This window comes from Papaver somniferum, chromosome 6, assembly GCF_003573695.1.
Source record: "Papaver somniferum cultivar HN1 chromosome 6, ASM357369v1, whole genome shotgun sequence".
Classification (NCBI taxonomy): domain Eukaryota; kingdom Viridiplantae; phylum Streptophyta; class Magnoliopsida; order Ranunculales; family Papaveraceae; genus Papaver; species Papaver somniferum.
The window spans coordinates 131,662,359-131,685,781 of record NC_039363.1 but is presented as its reverse complement, the minus strand read 5'-3'; the positions used below and the strand labels follow the sequence as shown (position 1 = coordinate 131,685,781).

At 40.2% G+C, this 23,423-nt stretch overlaps 2 protein-coding genes across 3 annotated transcripts; both read left to right on the top strand.

The window, feature by feature from the left end:
* The first annotated feature begins 1,580 nt into the window (after positions 1–1,580).
* LOC113289339 (inactive protein kinase SELMODRAFT_444075-like) lies at positions 1,581–5,967 on the top strand. Of its 2 annotated transcripts, XM_026538573.1 has the most exons (8): positions 1,581–2,336; positions 2,438–2,571; positions 2,893–2,987; positions 3,489–4,531; positions 4,629–4,789; positions 4,888–4,964; positions 5,087–5,414; positions 5,534–5,967. In XM_026538573.1, the coding sequence occupies exons 1-8, from the start codon at positions 2,075–2,077 to the stop codon at positions 5,681–5,683; spliced, it is 2,250 nt and encodes a 749-aa protein (XP_026394358.1). In that variant the 5' UTR covers positions 1,581–2,074; the 3' UTR covers positions 5,684–5,967. The 2 variants fall into 2 exon arrangements, with proteins under 2 accessions (XP_026394358.1, XP_026394359.1); XM_026538574.1 differs by lacking the exons at positions 1,581–2,336; positions 2,438–2,571 and adding an exon at positions 2,685–2,739.
* Positions 5,968–10,336: 4,369 nt separating this feature from the next.
* On the top strand, positions 10,337–12,224 carry LOC113289338 (protein JINGUBANG-like). Its single transcript, XM_026538572.1, has one exon. It carries the CDS (start codon positions 10,533–10,535, stop codon positions 12,054–12,056), a length of 1,524 nt encoding a protein of 507 aa, XP_026394357.1. The 5' UTR covers positions 10,337–10,532; the 3' UTR covers positions 12,057–12,224.
* Positions 12,225–23,423: the final 11,199 nt, after the last annotated feature.

Genomic DNA, 23,423 nt, shown 5'->3' with positions numbered 1-23,423 from the left:
ATGGTTTGTTTAGTTTATCCTTGCGCAAATAGCGTTCAGGTTCAGTATATATGTATATCTGTTTAGGATCTTCCTTGTAAAGATAGAATCAGTGTTCTTGAGTCCTTATCAGTTTGTTCTTCTCGGGTTTAACCTAAACCAGAGACTGCCCAACGGAATCATCCACTGTTCATCGAATCAATTTCTTTCGTTTAATTCTAAGATTTTGCAAAATGAGTTGATAATTAGCGGAATAGCCGAGGTGGTCTTGGAACTGGCGGTACATCTTAACCTGGTTAGGTTGTCAGCCATATCTAACCCTTATTTCTAAGTTGCATCACCGCATAAAACCCCACCACCCCGTCCATTCCATTTTTTGAGAACTTCCAATGGTTTTATGTGTCGGAAGTACTGAAATAATTGGGTTTTGATCTCGGGTCGCCACCAAAGGTAGAAAAAAGATATATATTTAGGTTGCCGTTAGTACCCCATGTATGTGCACATGGTCTGGTATGGTCAAGTATGGAGATCCCCGATAGTCCATCATGACATTAATGGGATCAAAATTATTGGACCCAAGAAATAGATATGTGGAATTAGTTTGAGTTGAATTAGACCAACACCTGTGCTAAAAGAGTTCCATCATCACCAGAGGATCTGAACCATTGAGTACTTGAATTTGTGAGTAGAGTGGGACCGAGGTGAAGTGTTTCAGTGTTTGCATGGTGTCTGCAAGTCTTATTATTGTCAATTTTAACATTTAATCTTTGAATAATCACACAATATCTTAAATTATTCTCATCTGGTAACGTGAATCCAAAAGAGTGTTTTTGTAATATTATTAAGAAAATGGCCCTCTTGTTTCTTTTTTCTCTGTTTTTGTTTATCAATTTCTCGCTGTCATTTACATCAGGAAACCTAATAAATTTATATATGTATGTTTTCAACAAAATCTCAACAGACATCCAAATCTGAGCTGCCCTTATTATTCATTCTCATGTACTGTCCTCTCATCTAACTTAGTTTGCAGTCTTCGCTTTACTTTATGTGGTCTTTTCCCATGTAATGTATCATTTGTTTTTGATGTGGTTTGGCACTAGGCAGTTAGGCTAACATCTGCCTAATATGTTTTTCTTGTTCATTTCTGCTGAAAATTTTGTCAAGAGAATCATGCTTTAATTGGTTTCTTTTCCTAGAATGTCTAAAGCTAGAGTTATTTATGATCTAAACAAGTTATAGACAAATCAGATGCAGTTGAATCAGACTAGGACGAGCATACACAACAAACTCCACTGGAGACCATCATGCCAAACATGGGTAGGTAGATAGGTAGGTAGATAGGTAGGTGGTACTAGTACTAGTAGTTTATCTAAACTCAACTATGACAATGAGCACTTTTTGGTACATGTATTCACAAATTAGACGAGACATAGTCAGGTTGGGCTGCGCTGCAGAAATCAATCTCTGGAGTCGGAAGCAAAAACCAAAACAATTTACTTCATAAAAACTTAACTATTATGTGTATAAAATTCATTCCGAAACTACGATCCAAAATAATTTCTAGCTTTTCAACTTAATTAATTTCGTATAGTAGTAAGCAACAAAAATGTCGATTAATCTGTCCCTCTTAAATATGAACTGTTTAACAAGAATACAAAGTCTTTAGCCGTTTGGATTACACGCTTCATATACTGTTTTAAAATGCATACAGTATTTCGCTTGGGAGGCTATCATACTCCAAGAAATAATACACGCAATGGGGAAAAGGAAACAAAAGAAAGAAAATCTTCTAGCTATGAATTTTCGTTGCAATTCTTGGATACGAAGAAAACTCTCATTTCATAAAGACAAGATACAAAAGTGAGAAGAATCGATTACTTTAATCCAAAAAAGAAAGATATCCAGAAACGACGTAACCACTAACCATGGCTATATTATTCTTATATCTTTAAATCAAAATTTACAGGATTCCGTTTTCAAAATTTTGAAAGAAAACGTGACAAAGACTCACTGCTTTCTTCTTCTAAACATTCAAAATTCATTCTTTTCTCTGCAACTTCGAGGTGATTGAAATTAGAAAAGGAAGAAACCCCAAATGTATTCTGGTGATTTCTGGCAAACCCAGCAACACTCTTCAGCTAAAACTAAAGGAATTCATGGCAGAATTAGAGAAGAGGATACTTCTTATTCTACTATTTTTGAAAGAATGAGACCTTCACCGGGAGGTAAAGTTGTGGTAGCAGTTAGAGCTGCTGAGAAAGACATTTCTAAAACAGCATTAACTTGGGCACTTACTAATATTGTTCGTCCTGGTGATCAAATTACTCTTCTCGCTGTTATTTCTACCGAAACCAGAGGTAATTTCACTTACTACTTCTCACTGGATAATTTTCTGCAACACCCATTCAAGGATAGTATGTTCTAATTGTTATTCTTCTGTGAATTTGGTTATCTGAAGGTCGGAAGTTATGGAATTTTCCGATATTAAACGGAGATTGTGCTGGGAGAACTCGAGATAACTCGCCTGATAGGATGTATCAGATCTCGGATTCTTTTTCTCAGATGGTACTTCAATTTCACAATCAGAATGAGGTAAAAACTGAAAAAATCAAAAAATTATCAACCTTCTTTTTTGGTTTTACTCAGTAGTACTTTTGTTATGACGTGAATTTTTATGTTTTTATTAGCTGAAAACTGAAGTCAATCATTCAATTTAGTTGGTGTTCTGACATGATTTTTGTTTGTTCAGTAGTTAGTTTGGTAAGACTCCGAGCAGAATCTGACAGCAGTTGTTTAGAAATGCTATAATTATTTTGCTGAGAAAGTTGATTAAGAAGAATTAAACTTGTTTAAGAGAAAAAGGTCTGGTTAAACTATAACTTTAAAATTCTAGCTTTTTTGTACTATGTATAGGTCGGAATAAAGATTAAGATGGTTTCGGGCTCGCTTGCTGGAGTGGTGGCAACGGAATCAAAGAGAGCTGGAGCCAACTGGGTCGTATTGGACAAGTAAATTAAAATAATGTATTAATTTAATTTCTGTTTAATTATTCATGTTGCTTCCTAATCATTTGCTAAGTATTTTAGTTTCAATCAATTTTATTATATTCTTTAATCTTAATATACAAGTAGAGTAGGTAGTAGAGCATACTCCCACATGATTTTTCTCGAAAATTAGTTTGATTCAGGTGTACATTAGGTACATTTCCAAATGGGCAAGCAAATTTACTAGCGGGTTAAACAGTAAGAACTTAAGGTGTTTGGAATGGAGAATGCCGTAAGATTCTTAGATATATGTGAAGTTATCAGTGTATGCAGTATGCGAGAACATAAAGTAAATATACAAGTAGATATTAGGTCTTTATCTGCGCCCGACTCCATTGATTATAGAAGCCGATTAGGTGAATTACTCTGATGAGTACTAATGAAACTCAGCTATTAAACTAATCTTTTGAGTCATACTTTGTTAAGGTTGATATGAGTAACATGGATATTGTTGTGCTGTCACAGACACTTGAAGCAGGAGGAGAAGCTTTGCATGGAGGAACTCCAATGTAACATTGTGGTGATGAAACGTGCACGACCCAGAATTCTTAGACTTAACTTGGGAGGGTCTGGTGAAATTGAGTCATCTTTTTCTCCGACAACAGAATTAAAAGCCAAAGAGTCGGAAGGTAATAGGATTAGGCATTCAACTCCAGTAAGCAGCCCAGATGAACCAACAACTTCCTTCACTAGGACAACCACTGAAGGAACTTCCCTATCTAGTTCTGAAGCTGAAGCGTCTCCGTTCTTTGTATCAGAAAGAAACCCACTTTTTGAGATTAACAACGCAGGGAAGCCTAGATCTATACATAGACGTGCCGACTCAGATCATTCACTTTCATCATTTGGATCCGTCAAGGAAGATTTTATCTCTTTAAATTCGAGAGTGCCTGTGACTAAAAGTAATGGGAATAAATACTGGTTTCGTCCAAGTCATACTGTTGATGAACAGAAGAACTCAACTATCAAAAACAACAAGATTACTTGCAACAATAAAACTCTCCCTCCAAGGACACTACGTGAAAAGTTTGTCCAATTCGATAAAGAGAAGATTCAAGAACCCAGGGTCAACCAATCACCGCCAGCAGATCACATTTTCAATGAAGATGTAAGAGATGCAGTCTTTTTAAGTAGAATTACTACAGCTCCTCCACCTCTATGTTCATTATGTCAACATAGAGCACCCGTCTTTGGGAAACCACCGAGGTGGTTCTGTTACAAAGAGCTTGAGAAAGCCACAAACGGATTTTCAGAGGCTGATTTGTTGGCAGAAGGTGGGTTTGGATCAGTTCACCGAGGTGTCTTAAGTGATGGTCAGGTGGTGGCTGTGAAGCAACTGAAGATTGCTGGGTCTCAGGGGGAGGCCGAATTTCGTAGGGAAGTTGGGGTATTAAGCTGCGCACAGCACAGAAATGTTGTGATGCTGGTTGGGTTTTGTATAGAAGGAGATAGAAGAGTCTTAGTTTACGAGTATGTGTGCAATGGCTCTTTGGACTTCCATTTATACGGTAATCTCCTTCTCACTTTTCTCTACATTCTGCAGTGTAGGATGAAACCCTTATAATATATCTGATATAACTATATCCCTGGATGTGCTCTAAGCAGGGCAAAACAAAAAACCGCTAGATTGGAAATCACGGCTTAAGATTGCAATTGGCGCAGCAAGAGGTTTGAGGTATCTTCATGAGGACTGCAGGGTGGGGTGCATTGTGCACAGAGATATGCGCCCCAACAACATCCTTCTCACCCACGATTATGAACCCCTCGTATGATTCTTTCTCTTTCTACCTGACTCATCTCTGTTGTAAAGATGGTGCAATATCAGAAGTATAACTATCAAATTAACCGTTTGGTTTTACATTAGGTTGGAGATTTTGGTCTTGCAAAATGGCAACCAGACTTGGAAGATGGTACTGAGCAGCGGGTAGTTGGGACCTTGGGGTGAGTAGATGCAGATACTATTGAAACTTTTCTAGCCTTTGATGATGCACGGATTTGCGGATAGGACTCTGGATGTTTCTTTTAACATTGAATGATAATAGCCTTTCATAATGTCTGTCCAGGTATCTTGCACCAGAGTACATAGAAGGCGACAGAATTACAGAGAAAGCAGATGTATATGCATTTGGAGTAGTGTTAATGGAGCTAATTATTGGTCGAAAAACCATTGGAATGGCTCGTTCTAAAGGGCGACAGTTGTTAGTTGAATGTTCCCGCCCTCAGTTGGTACCAGAAGAACAAAGCCAAGACTTAGCAATTAACCATCAACTGCTAGACCCAAACTTGGATTCCAACCAAATCCAAAACTTCTCGCATCAACTGAGAGCCATGGCTCAAGCAGCTTCCTTGTGCCTACGGCGAGATCCAGAGTCTAGACCCTCAATGTCAAAGGTAATGTTCACTGCCAACGTAGACACACTCCATTCCGTATTTATCAATTTCCTCCTGCAAACCCTCCAGAATCTGGTAAAACTGATCTTGGATATGCATTTTTCCTTTTTATCTTTTAGGTTCTGAGAATACTAGAAGGAGGAGATTCAATCATTCCACTGGGTAGTGATTCAGACTCCATAGGTAGTAGAAGCCAGCGTTTGCATGGTCTCAGCTCACGCGTGAGAACAGGATCAAGGGGAGTTCATTCCCGTAAGCTGTCTCATTGAGATAGGATTGAGTACGAATATCAATAAGAGTTTATACATACAGGGATCACAGTTTTTTTAAATTTTTTTTGAAGTTGAACTTGTCAGTGATTACTGATTACAGTAGCATTAGGTTATAGTATCATGTAAATTTTAAGTTGCATCGTGTGTCCTCGAAGGCCTGTAAACAAAATTTGTTTAGCTTTTTTTCTCATCATTGTACAGATTTGTTCAGTCAGTTTAGAACTGCTTTAAAAATTTGTACTAGTATACAGTGGAACTACATGATTCTGTCATTGCTGCTCTAAAAGTCTTTTTACTGCTAGGCAACTCGACCGGGTGATCCAATCCCGGAAGTCATAAATTTTAAGATGAAAAAAGCTATAATGGCAACATCCGCTGGTCAACGAGAATGGACCCACTGACTTGTTGGGTGTAACTCCCAATTAGTTCCCTGGAGTCTGGACTACTTTGTTTAAGCTCTTTGTTTAACTGATTCTGCAACTTCCGTAAAGTCCAAAGGGAGGGTTTTGGCATTCAGTTGTGTAATTTCTCCTCGGTCCCATTTTCTGCTCGGCACCAACTGACAACTGTCCTGTTTTCCTTATGGTCAAATCCAGCAATTTCTATCAGCGAGTCAAGCTCAACTAATAAAGAAAAATTTCTTGTTTGGTCCTAAGCCCATAAGGTTATTTATAGTAGGATCTAACCAGAATTAATTAAAACATGGAAATGACCACAATACTCTGACTACCAAACGTGTGTGTCTACATGCTCATTATATCGAGTACATATCTGCTATACTGTTTATGAAATTCGAGTACATATCCATTACACTGCTTACATAATTTGAGTACATATCTGCTACACTGCTTACAAGTTAAAAAAAACAGGATCTCTCTAGTGCTCCACTCCCATTGGACCACTTCCTCCAAAAAGCGCCAACACTCTTAACATCAGACATATTGAACCTGTAAATGTGACCAAAATGTAACAATTAAAACACAACAACAATCCATATATGAATAACAGAACAAAAATGAATAGTACAAGTAATATGACAACATCAAGATTAATACTACCTAACGATGGTTCAATTTTATTTCGGTATTCCATATATGTACTGACAAAATCATAAGAATTAACTGACTAAAATCTATGTATAAAATAGATTCAAAGAGCAACTTTTTCAGTATTCAATATATGTACTGTTAATTCACTGTCTAAAACAACTCCATGAATAAAAATAACTAAATCGAGAGAGTCTTATTTCAGTATCGCATATATGTACTTGTGGATGAAACAACAACAAGTGATAAAACTAAGAATAAAACATAATCAAAAAGCAGTTTGCATCAGTATGCCACGTATGTACTGCTGATTCATGAACTAAAAAACAACTGCATGGAATGAATCTATAAAAAAACAGAATCGAAAGAGTATTATTTCAGTATGGAAGATATGTCCTTATGGATCAAACAACAACAAGTGATAAAACTAAGAATAAAACAGAATCAAAAGTAGTTTGTATTAGTATGCGACATATGTACTGCTAGATAATACCCCTGAAACAATAAACAAGCATGATTTTCTTAGAAAATAAGGAACGAAAATAACAAGAAAATCAAATTGAGAGTTCAAATAAGCTAAAAACATCATAATCTAATCAAAAAATCGAATAATTACGATTAAGATTCATACAAACAGTACGTCATATACGTACTGATGGTTAATACACAAGCAAAACATATAGATGCATAGTAAACATAAAAAATCAGTACGTCATATACGCACTGATGGTTAATACACAAAACCAAACAGAAACAAAACCAAAAGCCAACAAAATGAAACTAAAATATCAGATCTCCAAATGAAACGAACGTAAAACATGATTTTATAACTAGATCTGGACTATTTTCATCAAAAACCACCAGTACATCATATACGTATTGATGATTAATACACAAAAGCAAACTAAAAACAAACCAAAGACCAACAAAATGAAACTAAAAAATCAGATCTACTAATGAAATGAACCTAAAACATGATTATGTATCTAGATCTGAAGTATTTTTATAAAAGTTGAAGTAAAAAAATTAACGAATCAAGAATAAAGATCGTAAACACACAAAAAACCGAGTTCAATTCCTCTTTCCGTAACCCAAAAATCTTAATTCTTAATTTCTCTCCAAGAAATCAAGAGATTTGGATCTCAGATTAAGATTGAATCAAGAAGAAACCTGAATTAAAGATCAATAATAGGTAAATCAACTTACAAGTTACAATCAATCGAAGCTTGATTTCCCAAAATCGCATGATCTCAATAAAACATTCATTGCCAGAGCTCATTCGAGACGAAAAATGATCAGAGAGAAATGAAAAGAAGGTTATGATAAGAATTTTTCTTATATTCCTACGTATTAAGGATATTATTGGTATTTCGACCAAAATTTACACGTGTGCTAGGACCTGTTGATAAAAACATGGGTCCATAATTTTCCTTTTTATAAAAGGACCCCCGGTTATTGGGCTTTAGTGGGTGGACCTGCCACTAACTAATACCATTATAATAGGATCTATAGGTAATTCCTACATTAAAAAACCTTCAAAATTAGCCAGATCGACATTATCAAAATTAGTAGTATTTCGTCATGGACCTCAAATAGGAGACAAAGATAGAATCTGTGTGAGCAAGGCATTGGATAAGTTTTACGAGCAAAAGGAGGTTCCAAAATAAACCCCGTAGACTAGGGCACTCCTCACTCCACATGCTCGATACATTTCCCGGTCTATTCCCTAAGTCGGGCACCCAAAATAAACCTTCATGTAATGTATGCATACGTGGTCCTCTATAGTTCTAGTCTAGCATTTCTAACAAAATATCTATGGGATCGATCTACTACTAATCCAAGTTGAGGTGTGTAAAGTGAAAAAGGAAAAGAAAAAGAAAGAAAAACAAGTACATGGGAAAACAAAAGTTGATTAGCCCGTCTTAGTGGTTAGCTCATCATTACGTAGCTTAGATCAGGAACAGTCTTATGAATGAGCTAGTTAGATGCCCTGCTGGAGTGACACATTTACAATACTAGTAGATACAGTACGTAATCAAGTTGTGTTAAACAAATGGAATTAGCAAGGAAATTAGAAAGATTTCAATGAGTTAGGTATACAAAATCCGACTTGAATAGTTGCTAAGATATCTAAACGAAAGACCATGACATAACTCTGTGCTTTACGTGGCAAACCAATATATACCTTGGTTCATTTCATGATCTCACAATCATACACCAATTAACAAAACCTTAAATGAATTCTTTCCTACACCTGTATGTTTAATAGTTAATCACGTGTTATTTCTAGATCCTTGGTGATATCATCATATTTCTCCGCACAAAATATCTGTCTGAAATTGAGAAGTTAACACTGGTATTGATACTTAATCTCGCAACATAATCCTAATTAATTATAATTAAATATAATTAAGCTCTAATACTGAATTTTATAAGCTCTTAATTTAATTGACATCTCGACGTGTTTACTAAGCGTCATGTACACTTTTCAGGCAGCAGCCCACCCCCCAAATCTAAAAACGCCGATTCAATTAAAGATTTTGTTCAATTCGAAAAGGTATTGAATGGAGAAACAAAACACAAAATTGGTTAAAAAGACCAAAATTAATAATTCATGGATGAAAAGGTTATTTAGATTTTGATACTGTTTAAATGGACAAAAATGTAAACAGTTTCATCCTACCCAATTTTAAATACTTTTTCTTATTTTTAATTTACATCAGGATACATCTTTGCTATTTTTTAAGTTTAAGTCAGGATGAATTCAGTTTCATCCATGCTATTTTTTTGGTGTCCATTTTACCCATGCTAATTTTTACTCGTCCATTTGAATCATGTTTTTATTTGGACAAATGACAAATTTTTCGTAATAAAAAAGAATATCCGGAAAAAATGAAACATTAAGTTTAACGCATACAAACTTACTAATTTAGGCCAATATTTAGTCCACACATCGGAATGAAGGAGGTTTACGTCAACTGGACCATATCAACGGTCATCCCGCCCCAGCTAATCTGGTATACACAACAACTCAGACCTAACTAGTCAAAGTCAAACATACACGTTCCAACTGTAAATTTAGGTAGTCAAATTAAGCTTCGGCTTCTCATTGAGCAGTTCGATCACAAACAAACCACTGCAAAATCTTGCAGAATTTACTACTCGCCGGCGAAATTCTAGAATATTCACACCACAAGTTTACTGGTCTAAGAAATAAATACTCTAGTGAAAGTGTAAACCGCCCTAAACCAGTGACCACATAGCCACAACCTCCTAGTCCTTGACACATAAACACGTATAGACGTAAAGTAAGCTTTTAACTTTTGTAACGGTCAGTAGTCAATACACAGTCATAAAATTCTCGAATAAACCATGCATGCACGTTTAAATTGATCCGCAATTTTCCCCTTTAGACTCGGTTTTAAGTTTTAATTTCGTCCCCTACTAGCTCCCAAAATTCAATAATTAAGTAATCAAGTCTCATCCTTACACGTGTCCCTTCTCTCGGCCATTCACATTTCAACACCTCTCTCTACCCTACATGTACTCGTTTTCTTATATATAATCAGCAACATACATTTCTCTTTTCTCGATCTATCATCTCCTCCTCCAATCTTTACTTCTTCTTCATCACCATCTCTCATTTTTATTTGTTAGCTATCTTCGCTTTGAATCATCAATATCAATTGTTATTTTAAGGTTTCAGTCCAGGTTTAGATTTTAGTCTTGTATAGTATATACTAAGTATAGGACTTGCCTAAATTCTAAGAAACATTTGTAGATATAGTAACTTGTTTAACATGAGAGAATCAAGAGGAACAAAAACTATGTTTGCACAGACAAGTAGTGTTCCGAGATCCAAATTCGGTAGTTTCTTACGTTCAGACCCATACAATAACAATAACAACGAAGACGATGAGCAGTTCTCCGTTCGCAACAGCAGCGCTTCTGCAACGAGTACACAAGGAGGCTATTACGACGACGAAAATCGATTAAGTGTTGAAAGCTCTCCTTGGAATCAAGCTTCTCCGTGGAACCAATCAGCTGCTGCATCTCCCTGGAACCAATCAGCGTCTGTATCTCCGTGGAATCAGCCGTATACTTCTCCGTTTCATAAATCTCCTTGGTCTAAATTCGCAGCTGTTACTCCATTAAACGATTCTGATGATTGTAATCACGGTTTAATTGGGTCTCTTGTTCGAGAAGACGGCAATATTTATTCTCTTGCTGCTGTTGGTGATCTTCTATACACCGGTTCCGATAGCAAGAACATCCGTGTTTGGAAAAACCAAAAAGAATACACTGGTTTCAAATCAAATAGCGGTTTAGTTAAGGCGATCATCATTGCAGGTGAGAAAATCTTTACTGGTCATCAAGATGGAAAGATTCGTGTTTGGAAAGTTTCAGCGAAGAATCCAAGACTTCATAAACGCGTAGGAACATTACCAAAGTTGAAACATATCGTCAAGGGCTCCATGAATCCGAGCAATTACGTCGAGGTTCGGCGCCATAAGAATACAATATGGATAAAACATTTCGATGCTATCTCTTGTTTAAGTTTAAATGAAGATCAAACCCTTCTCTATTCAGGCTCATGGGATAAAACACTAAAAGTATGGAGAGTGTCGGATTTCAAATGCTTGGAATCGATTAACGCTCACAACGACGCCGTCAACTCCGTAGTTGCCGGTTTCGATGACATGGTATTCACGGGCTCAGCGGACGGCACAGTGAAAGTTTGGAGGAGAGAATTACAAGGAAAACGCACCAAACACTTCTTCGTACAGACATTACTAAAACAAGAATGCGCCGTGACGGCGTTAACCGTAAACCCGGCATCATCCGTCGTCTATTGTGGATCATCTGACGGAATGGTACATTACTGGGAACGGGAAAAACAACTTACTGAATCAGGTACTCTCAAAGGTCATAGACAAGCGGTTCTATGTTTGGCAACAGCTGGGAATCTTGTATTTAGTGGATCGGCCGATAAAACGATATGTATGTGGGTACGAGAAAATGGTATTCACATGTGTTTGTCAATTTTGAACGGACACAGCGGGCCTGTTAAATGCTTGACGGTCGGAAAAGATCCAGTAGCAACGGCTAAAGATGAACGGCAATGGATAGTGTACAGTGGTAGTTTGGATAAATCTGTTAAAGTTTGGAGAGTTTCTGAACATCCATCAGAATTACAAAATCAACAAACACAAGTAAAAGAAGAAGAAGAGCAACAAATGTACGGGATGCTTTCACCATCAGCTGATTCAGTGCATTCATCACGGTTCAGTTTCTCATCTTCTTCTAATCATGCTAGGTACTAAAATTTAGAGCGAAAACCTTTGTTTGACTTTTTGTAAGGAAAAAAAAAGGTGTGAAATTTTGTGTTGATTAATGTACAATGAACTGTGTAATTAACACTTTTAATACAATGTAAAATACTTATCTGTAATTTTCAAGTATGAAATTAATGGCAGTGTTCAATTTTTCAACAATGGTTTCCCTTTTCTTTGGATGATGTCAACCAACTGTCTCTTGACTCTTGTGTAGTTGCTTTTCTTTGGAGCTGAGGTTCTATGATTGCCATGATTTTTATGGTTCTCTTTAAATTTGAGCGAATTTTAAAATGAGGCTATTATTTGGGGGACAACATTGCTTGGAGCCACTTAAGTGATGCAGAGAGATTAGGACATACATGGTGGTGGTGGTGGTGGTTTTGGAAATTTGAATGTTCCATCTCTTATTATTTGTGGCATAGCCGCATAAGTTGTTGCATTTCCTTTAATTAGCATAAAAGTCAGCGCGATATAACAATACATGGAATGGAAAGGAAACTTGAAAGTCAGCGTAACGTACACATCTCTGATCTTTCTCCTATTCAATCTCCTTAAGAAGAAAGTCGCCCCCGAGTAGGGAAGAATGCACATTACAACTTGCAAGTGCTAATCTAGTTAAGCTGATAGTATTACTAATTGGAAATCGAAACAAGTTTTTTGTTCTGCCTATCGGGGGTTACCAACTGCAACTCGAGCCCTATGTAAGAAAACAAAAATTGGAGACCTCAAAAGTGATTTTACGAAAAAAATCAAACAAAACCTAACAAAGAAAAATAAAATAAGAAAAGAGAGGACCATGCAAATGAAATACAACGATGTCATTATCAGGTTGGTTCTTCTGGATAAAAAGGAGGACTGCCACAGCATTTGCTTGAACCTGAAGTTAACTTCAAAAAAGGGGTACTTTAAAGTTTTCTCAACCGCCCATGTTTGGCCTTTTCTTCTCTATGTTTTGATTTTTTTTGGATTCCCTTTTGGATTTTGGTACTTCTCTATACACACTGCACAGTTTACACACTATCTAGCTAATTTTGCTTAGGACTCAGAAGGACTGAAAATACGGCTAATGGAAACAAATATTGTATAAGCATCATACGTAAAACTTAAAGCCGACGTCATTGTAGTACAGTGGTAAAATTATTGTGTGATGATACCAGTGACCTGAATTCGAAACTCGGTAACATCAGATTCTTTACCGATCAAAAATAAAATAAAAATCATATTGAGGGAAGGCAGAAAAATTCCAGGGTAGGCAACTAGCATAATCGGGGTTAGAAGCCCAGATTTTCAAGATTATTAAGCTTAAAAGCCTTCCAAACACACCCTTGCGGTAGGCTGGTTCCGCTGGTGTTTTTGGAAAAGGCTGAGGGAAGCCATGATCTCGATTTCGTCTCTTTCATAAATAGAGTTATTTTTGGGGCTGCAAAATTTTTCCTTAAGGACTGACAAGAAGACAAAATATGATCATTCAGAAGTAAAGTCGATAATCTCTTTTCATACTATTTTTTATAATGTTAGTGACTGCTGAGTATAGGTGATCTTCGTATCATATCCTATATATCAATTCTCATGTTGAGATGATTGATCAATGTTCGTTTTTCCAACTACTTAAAGAGATAGATTTATTATAAAAAAAAGCCTGAAAATGTTGGCAGTTAGAGCATTTTGAAGTTTCCTCACTAATATATAAGACATTTCTTTGAAATTAAAAGATTTTTGGTTGAATTTCCAAAGAAATTGTTGTTCTTGAATCTTTCAGTTTTTGCTTTGGCATACATTCCAATTTGCAGCAGCAAGACCGGTTCTAAATCATACGTATATTCAATGTTGTGTCCACTCAACTTCGTTTTCCACTGGAAAGCCACCCTGCACCATTTAGTTCAAGCAAATATCTGCATTTCCATCCTAATGATTCTCCTCTGGCTTCCTTATAGTTTTCTGCATCATCTATCAAAGTTAGTGCATAGGCAGAATCGGAAATAACAATAGTCACGGATATAGCAATGTTTATCATGCATCTCATAAAACCAGGAAGTTGGGCGCTAAAACAATTTTGAGTGTGTATTCATGTTAGAACCGATCCTAGCTTTTGTTGGAAATCATGGTAAAATCGGTCCCTACCTAATCTGTACGAAGGAGTGGGGAAAACTGTTTTCCCCATAACTTCTTCGTCCAAACTCGGAATAACCTCATTCTTTTTGCGTTGGTTTCGTAATTTAATTTACTAAAAGATTGAGGTAATTGTAATACTTGATTTTCTGCTTCATATTCATTGTGTATTGCAATTGATTTCATGGGATAAACCATAGTGTTTCAATCATATATATTGGCTCAGTTTCTTATGGTTAGTGACTCTTGAGTATAGCTGATCTTCGGATCGTATCCTAGTAATTGCTATATAGTATAACATATGAGTTTTCGGTTTTCGGCTTTTACTATTGGCACGTATTAGCTAAAACTGGTTTCAACCTTTTTCTGGTAAATGATGTTTTGCTTGTTATTCTTTTGTTTTTGCAGGGGAATAACAACTCACAGGGGGGGAGTTCTTATTAAACTAATGCTTAATGATAAGTCTTTGTGGGGAGGGTGGTTGTGAAAATTGATGGAAGAATTATGCTTATAATCTTTCCTGATATGAAAACTAAGTCAATTATGATTTTAGTTTGTCATGTCGAAGCGTAAGGTAAAGATTTTTGTGTTAGTTAATCGTCTTCCTGTTAAGAAAAATTGATTTAATTGCATATTCTTTTCTTTTGGTTAACGATATATGGTACAATCGTTATATTTCCATTATTTTGTATGGGTTGTTATGTTTCAGTTGTTTCCGGTTAAGAAAAACTTTGTCGATTCTGATTTTTGTTTTTGCTTAACGAAAAAAGGATCATTTGTTTTAGTCCTTTTGATTCCTGATAAGTAAAACTAAGTTAATTCTGATCTTAGTTCAAGCTTATCAAATTTAAAATTCGATTACTCAAGTCTAGTCGATTCCTTGATGAGAAAAACTTGTCTTGTCTAAAAGAAAATACAGTATTTTAAGAATAGTTGGAATCCGATAAGAGAAATTGAGTTAATTCTGATCTCTTTTTAGTCTTATCGGATAAAGCAATTATACATACATAATCGGTTCGGTTTTGTAACTAAGTTATCTTAGTGGACTAACCGGACTAAGAGAAGATTTCTTTGGGCAATTGTTTCCTTGATAACATACTAAAAAACATTACTTAGGTAGTTTCGATTTTAGTATGGTTATCTAAATGGTATGTGAAACCTGCGTGCTTAACTCTTATAGGTTGTACAAGTTCTTATGGAGTAAAAAAGTGATTTATGATTGTTAGGAAAGGACATATGTGCTTAAATGTCATATCTAACGAAAGAATAAAGCATAGACTAAGGGGGAGAAACATATCATCATGTTGTGTAGTATTTCATATTACAAAAGGGTAATAACAAAGATGTTATGATTGAATATATTCCTAGCTTACCTTTAGGGGGGGTAAAGCTTTTGTTATTCAAATGTCAATAACGTCATTTATTTTTTGAATATGTGTAGGATATTGTGTTGTTGAAACTTGGAATCAAGCGTATGAAGAATGAGTTATTTTGTAATTCGTATATCTCCATATGTATTAGAGTTTTGTCACTGAAATTAACAAAGGGGGAGATTGTTAGAGCATTGCTCGGTGAACCCACCAAGCATTGGTATGTCAAGTTTGGTTGTCATAGTATCAAATCTCAATTAGAGTGGCTTGATTAATATTACTAGAGTCAACTTCGTCTAGGTTAGACTAGAAAGTCTAAGAATGTTGAGACATATAAGTATTACCTTGAAGACCTGAAGAATGTAAAGACGTATCGACTACAACGAAGACATCATCCTTCCACTTGAGGTTAGTGATACTAACTTGACTTGTTTCCATTCCTATCGTTACTTTTAAATCGTTTAAGATTGAAAACATAACATGCGAGGTTATATTTAATACTTTAGTATTAGACTTGGTCATATTATTATGATCAAAGTGTCAATGAAGTATATCGAATTACGAAGTTGTCTGAGGGTGAAAACAATTTATGCTGATTTTGGTAATTTCGGGTGTGTGGGTGAGAAACGAGTTTAAACCCTAAACAATATACTGCAAAGGAGTACTTTAGATTCGAGAGATCAATCTGTACAAATCCGTCCTAAACCAAGAAATGACCGTTCCAGACTTGCTTCGGTCACAAAGTGAAGGAGAAGGGTTGGTTTTGGGGAGGGAAGCGAAGAGAGTGTTGAGACCAGAATAGTTGATTCTGGAAGAGTAGTTGTTTCACGACTTGTATCAGAAAGTGGGAAGCTAACAGATGGAAAGCTAGCAAATATTTTTTGAGTGTTGTATCCTCCTGACCTGAACTTGTTGTTCGGTGGAAATAGGTAAGACTTATTTATACAAGTCGAAGTGAAACGTACTCTGGTCTCGTAAGAAATGGAAAAAGGATGAGTAAATGGGAGGAGGTGGTAACTGGTAACGCCTGGAATTGATGTTCCATAAAAGAAAGCATTTCACCATTACTCCCTGTATTTACTAACCGCCTCATCCTTATGACACTGTCTTATAACGGGCTAGTGTACGCCGCACGATGTAAACCGCCAAACCAATACCCAATGAGCATCCCCCAGTTTGTGACATGTGTTGATGTCTCGAGTGTTTTCGTGGAAAACATGTAGCATGTTGTTGTTCGGCAAGTTGAGCTTGGGAGACTTGCCGTCTCGGTGGTGACCTTCGACAGTCGAGATTTTGCATCTTGAGAGGAAGGGTACCTGTTGATTATTGCAACCCTTCATTTGGTAGCCATTGGAATGAAATTATGGACGGTACGGCTTTAATATGGCCTAGTTTAGGCGCGGCCAAAAGTTAGGGTTTTGGCATTGTTTGGGCGCGACCAAACTAGGGCTTGGCGTCGGGCCAAAGGTTGCCATGCGTTAGCTGGTAACGTTGGACGGCTAAGATCTGCATCTTAGATGGAAAAGTGGTCGTTGATCTTCGCAAGCCTTTGTTTTGGTAGCCGCATAGGGAAGGCCGGCATGGTATGGCGCTGCAAGGTGGTTGGCATGCCATTGGCACATGTTGCATGGCTGGCATGCCTTGGCGCGGTTTGGGCGTGGCCAAAACAAAGGTTTTGGTGTTGGGCCAAAGGTTACTATGCCTTGGTTGGCGACCTTGGACATCTAAGATTTGCATCTTAGATGGAAAGATGGTCGTTGATCGTCGCTAGCCTTTATTTTGGTAACCGCATAGGGAAGGCCGGCATGGTATGGCGCGACAAGGTGGATGGCATGCCATTGTCACATGTGGCATGGACGACATGCCTTGGCGCGGTTTGGGAGTGACCAAAACTAGGGTTTTGGCATTGGGACAAAGGTTACCATGTGTTGGTTGGTGACCTTGGACGGCTGAGATTTGCATCTAAGATGGAAGGGTGGCCGTTGATTGTCGCACGCCTTTGTTTTGGCAGCCGTGAAGGGAAGGACGGCATGGCATGGCTTAGGCGCAACAAGGTGGATGACGCGTCATGCCATTGGCACATGTGGCATGGTCGGCATGCCTTGGCGTGGTTTAGGCGCAGCCAAACTAGGGTTTTGGCATTGGGCCAAAGGTTACCATGCGTTGGTTGGTGACCTTGGACGGCTGAGATTTGCATCTAAGATGGAAGGGTGGCCGTTGATTATCGCACGCCTTCGTTTTGGCAGCCGTGAAGGGAAGGCCGGCATGGCATGGATTAGGCGTGGCAAGCTAGATGGCGCGACATGCCATTGGCACATGTGGCATGGTCGGCATGCCTTGGCGTGGCGCAGCCAAACTAGGGTTTTCGCTTTGGGCTAAAGGTTACCATGCGTTGGTTGGTGACCTTGGATGGCTGAGATTTGCATCTAACATGGAAGGATGGCCGTTGATTGTCGCACGCCTTCGTTTTGGCAGCCGTGAAGGGAAGGACGACATGGCATGGCTTAGGCTCGGCAAGGTGGATGGTGCGGCATGCCATTGACACATGTGGCATGGTCGGCATGCCTTGGCGTGGTTTTGGCGCGGCCAAACTAGGGTTTTTGTGTTGGGCCAAAGGTTACCATGCGTTGTTTGGCGACCTTGGACGGCTAAGATTTGCATCTAAGATGGAAGGGTGGTCGTTGATCATCGCACGCCTTCGTTTTGGTAGCCGCATAAGAAAGGCCGGCATGGTATGGCGCGGCAAGGTGGGTGGCATGCCATTGGCACATGTGGCATGGATGGTACGCCTTGGCGCAGTTTGGGCTTGACCAAAACTAGGGTTTCGGCGTTGGGCCAAAGGTTACCATGTGTTGGTTGGTGACCTTGGACGACTGATATTTGCATCTAAGATGGAAGGGTGGCCGTTGACACATGTGGCATGGCCGGTATGCCTTGGCGAGGTTTGGGCGTGACCAAAACTAGGGTTTTGACGTTGGGCCAAAGGTTACCATGTATTGGTTGGTGACCTTGGACGGCTGAGACTTGCATCTAAAATGGAAAGGTGGCCGTTGATTGTCGCACACCTTCGTTTTGGCAGCCGTGAAGGGAAGGCCGGCATGGCATGGCTTAGGCGTGGCAAGGTGGATGGCGCGACATGCCATGGCGTGGTTTAGGCGCAGCCAAACTAGGGTTTTGGCATTGGGCCAAAGGTTATCATGCGTTGGTGATCTTGGACGGATGAGATTTGCATCTAAGATGGAACTGTGGCCGTTGATTGTCGCACGGCTTTGTTCTGGCAGCCGTGAAGGGAAGGCAGACATGGCATGGCTTAGGCGCGACAAGGTGGATGGCGCGGCATGCCATTGGCACATGTGACATGGTCGGCATGCCTTGGCGTGGTTTAGGCGTGACCAAACTAGGGTTTTGGCGTTGGGCCAAAGGTTAACATGCGTTGTTTGGCGACCTTGGATGGCTAAGATGGAAGGGTGGTCGTTGATCATCACACGCCTTTGTTTTGGTAGCCTCATAGGGAAGGCCGGCATGGTATGGCGCGGCAAGGTGGTTGGCATGCCATTGACACATGTGGCATGGCATGCCTTGGCGCGGCCAAAACTAGGGTTTGGGCCAAAGGTTACCATCCGTTGTTTGGCGACCTTGGACGGCTAAGATTTGCATCTAAGATGGAAGGGTGGCCGTTGGTCATCGCACACCTTCGTTTTGGTAGCCGCATAGGGAAGGACGGCATGGTATGGCGCAGCAAGGTGGTTGGCATGCCATTGGCACATGTGATGCGGCTGGCATGGCATGCCATTGGCGCAGTGGTGCGGCTGGCATGGTTGGCATGCCTTGGTGCGGAGGTGCGGATGGCATGGTATGCTGTTGGCACAGTGGTGTTTCTGGCATGGTTGGCATGCCTTTGCGCGGTGACGTGGCTGGCATGGTCTGCCATTGGCACAGTGGTGCGGCTGGCATGGTTGGCATGCCTTGGCGTGGTAGCATGAGAATTAGGGTTTGGCATAGATGATGTCAGTCAGTATTAAGGGTTATGCCGTGGAACATGACCCATATAAAAAAAAGGGTACCCCGGTAGTTCTTACGTAGGCATGCTGATTGATTCAATAAATGTGTTAATGGTCATAGTGACGTAGTTCAGATGTACAGTTTTACGATTTTGACCCTAAGATAAAAACCACCATCAACATTAAGTCCCCTGCTTAGCTCGGAACAGGAGCATTGTTGCGAGGTAAGCATAAGATGGTGACAGGCGAGGACAAAATCGAAATGACAAGTCGTGAAAAGATGGTCAAGAAGACCCGACTAACCTTTTTCGAGAGGTAAGGAGAGTTCGTGATTCTCGTGTTGGCGGCCTTGCATAGATTATACTTGTGGTGTTGATGGATAGACCTTGAAGTGGTGAGATGTAGATTGTCGGCTTGGAATGAGAGCCGCAGGCGTTGGTCGGCTTGGAATGGAGGAAACTGGCTTCGGTCAGCGAAATGGTGTAAACTGTCTTCAGTCCGCAGAATGGTGTAAACTGGTTTCAGAACTTAGGCTACCAAACGATGGTGATGACATTGGAACTTCGATTATCAAATGGTAGTGATGGTGCCTGGCAACTTTTTCGAAATCAGGGTTTGGGATGCCGAAACCCTAATTAGCGCTCCTTACTAAAATCGTTGTAGAATTCTCGTACGAACTCGGATTTTGACGGTCTGCCCCTCCATCTGACCGGAAAAGAATTTCCTATCGCCTATCAAGGGAATATTTAGGTTTTGAGGTCGCTTAGGAGGTGAAAACAGCCCGACAGTGAAACTCAGGAAGAATTCATGAGGGATGTTACGGGCCCGGGGTAGCATAGTCGCGCCGAGTCATCTGTTCCCGTTCATGGAGCAAGAAGGGAACTTTATTCTGTGCAAAACTCTAGAAACTCCGTCCGTATGAAAAGAGGTATTGACCTTCTTCTGTTTTCTGTTGCTCGTTTGTATCCGCACTTTCTTCTGCAGTGTCTCTCCAGTGGATTTCAAAATTTACCAAACTCCATTGCATTCTTGGGACGGATGGATGGAATATATGTTCGGCAACGATCATATCAGGGTTAATCTTGTCGGTCCATCCTCGGCTTTAGGTTGTTCAGTGCCTGGACCTTCTGATCGTGATGATGATGTGCTGTGAATGCTTGTATGGTCGAAAACTTCTGGCGCCCCCGGATGAAATAGGGAGACGTTCCGTTGCCGATGTGATGCTATCAAGTCTTCCAGGAATTTGTTCCAAGCGACATCCTTCGAACCATCTTCTGAATCTTGGACTATCGTATGGAATGAGATGTGGTAAGAAGTCCCCAGTTATACTTCGGTTTGATCCGATGGCATGGATGAATATGTGAATGTATCTTTGTGGCGTTCTCTTGAAGTCTTCGGTGTACATGTACGGCTTCGTGTTGAGAAATTCCTGCGGCTCGTGAAACTTCGACAATGATTATGTTGAAATCAAAAATAACCTGGTTGAGGGGAGTGAAAGCGTCTCATGCTGGTAGTCCCCATGTGTATCCTATTTTCATTGCATCGCCTTGAATCCACGTCCATGTGATTTGATACTAGCTTATCGTACTCTTCTGGATGTGTCGCTGGGATGCTCAGGATATCGCATGGACGAAATATTATGGATAGAGAAGATGTAGGAATGAGAGAGTTATGTTGTTTATCATGGATCCCTCTGTTTATTCAAGAAAATGTTTCAGCCGCGTCTCTGGAGTTATCTCATGAGTCTTTGATGGTCGTCGATGGACTGCGAAGAGAAGTCCCCAATCGCATTTTTCTTCAGTTTCTGAAGTTGTTTTCTCTGAGCAGGCTTGGGATCCTCCGTGGCCTCGTAAAGTGTTGAAGGCGTCTTCTAGACAGAGAGGTGATGATATTCTTGCGCTATACCCTTGAAGAGTAGATGACCTTGTTGCGGCTATGGCCTTTTGGTTGACTGTGTCTTCTGAGCTTTGACAATGAAGAGATTTCGTGTATATCCTCAGTCCTCAAGTATGGTTTACATGTTTCCATCTTTGTAGTGATTGCTGTTGTGGTGAAGCTCTAGCTGGTGTCAACAAATGAGCGGCAACAATTCTTGGTAGCAGATGTAATCAGAAGAGACTACATTGTCATGGTAACAAAGTAGGTTGGCTGGAATTGTATGGGCATCCGTGGAAGTAAAAGGATTGGTTGGAGTTATATGGGCATCCGTGGAAGTAAAAGTATTGGCTGGATGCGTAAGCGAGCAAACTGTCCATGACTACGAAGATTGGTTGGTTGTGATCATGATCCTTGTCATGAGGAGCGTGGTGGTACGACCCTTTGCATGAAGAAGCGTCGTTGAAGCAGCTTCGGCTCTTGGAGAAGATGTTGAAACTTAAGAAGCCGAACGCTGAAGCCTCGTCTTCGGATCTTGGAGAAGCTTATGGAGAGAAGGCTGAAACGGAGCGGCTGCTGGAGCGAGCATTGAAGCGGAGCGGCTTCCGGAGTGATCGTTGAAGCGGAGTCGCTACTGGAGGATGTTGAAGCGGAGAGGCTGCGTTAATCAGTGTGCTGTCAAACTGGACACCCTTTAAGAGAACAATGGTTAGGAGTCCCCAGTTCCATCTATCAATCGTGCTTTCCAGGAGAGGTTGGGGTTTGGGAACGACTTCTCTGGTTGGAAACAGTAATCTGCTTCCCTAATGCAGTGCGGTTGAGGGATGCAAATATGCCTTGACGTTGCGCCTTTGGTAAATATATAATCTCACATAAATGTTTCATCATAGACTGCACGATTTTGCGGGCAAAGTCCCCAGAAATCATGCATCTCCTGACAGGGAAAAGAGTCTTTGTGAACTCAGGGGGTTGCTGATTTTTCTTTGCTTCGATTTTGGAGAAGTCGTTCCTGATATTTTCTTGTAATGAAATTAGATTGCTGATTCCCTTCTACTGGGCGTTCAAGAGCAACACTGGAAGGATGCAAGATGCTGGCGTAGGGAAGATGCAAGTTGCTGTAAAGATGCAAGCTGTTAGCTATGGAAGGATGCAAGCTGCTGGTGCTGGAAATATGCAAGTTGTTAGCACTGGATCGGCTTGGAATGGGCGCTGTCTTGGCGTGGACGCTGGCTTGGCGCGGTTTGGGCGTGACCAAAACTAGGGTTTTGGCGTTGGGCCAAAGGTTACCATATGTTGGTTGGTGACCTTGGACGGCTGAGATTTTTATCTAAGATGGAAGGATGGTCGTTGATTGTCGCACGCCTTTGTTTTGGTAACCGCATAAAGAAGACCGGCATGGCATGGAGCGGCAAGGTGGTTGGCATGCCATTGACACATGTGGCATGGCCGGTATGCCTTGGCGAGGTTTGGGCGTGACCAAAACTAGGGTTTTGACGTTGGGCCAAAGGTTACCATGTGTTGGTTGGTGACCTTGGACGGCTGAGACTTGCATCTAAAATGGAAAGGTGGTCGTTGATTGTCGCACACCTTCGTTTTGGTAGCCATGAAGGGAAGGTCGGCATGGTATGGCTTAGGCGCGGCAAGGTGGATGGCGCGGCATGCCATTGGCACATGTGGCATGGTCGGAATGCCTTGGCGTGGTTTAGGCGCGGCCAAACTAGGGTTTTGGCGTTGGGCCAAAGGTTACCATGCGTTGGTTGGTGACCTTGGACGGCTGAGATTTGCATCTAAGATGGAAGGGTGGCCGTTGATTGTCGCACGCCTTCGTTTTGGCAGTCGTTAAGGGAAGGATGGCATGACATAGACTTAGGCGCGACAATATGGATGGCGCGGCATGCCATTGGCACATGTGACATGGTCGGCATGCCTTGGCGTTGTTTAGGCGCGTCCAAACTAGGGTTTTGGCGTTGGGACAAAGGTTACCATGCGTTGTTTGGCGA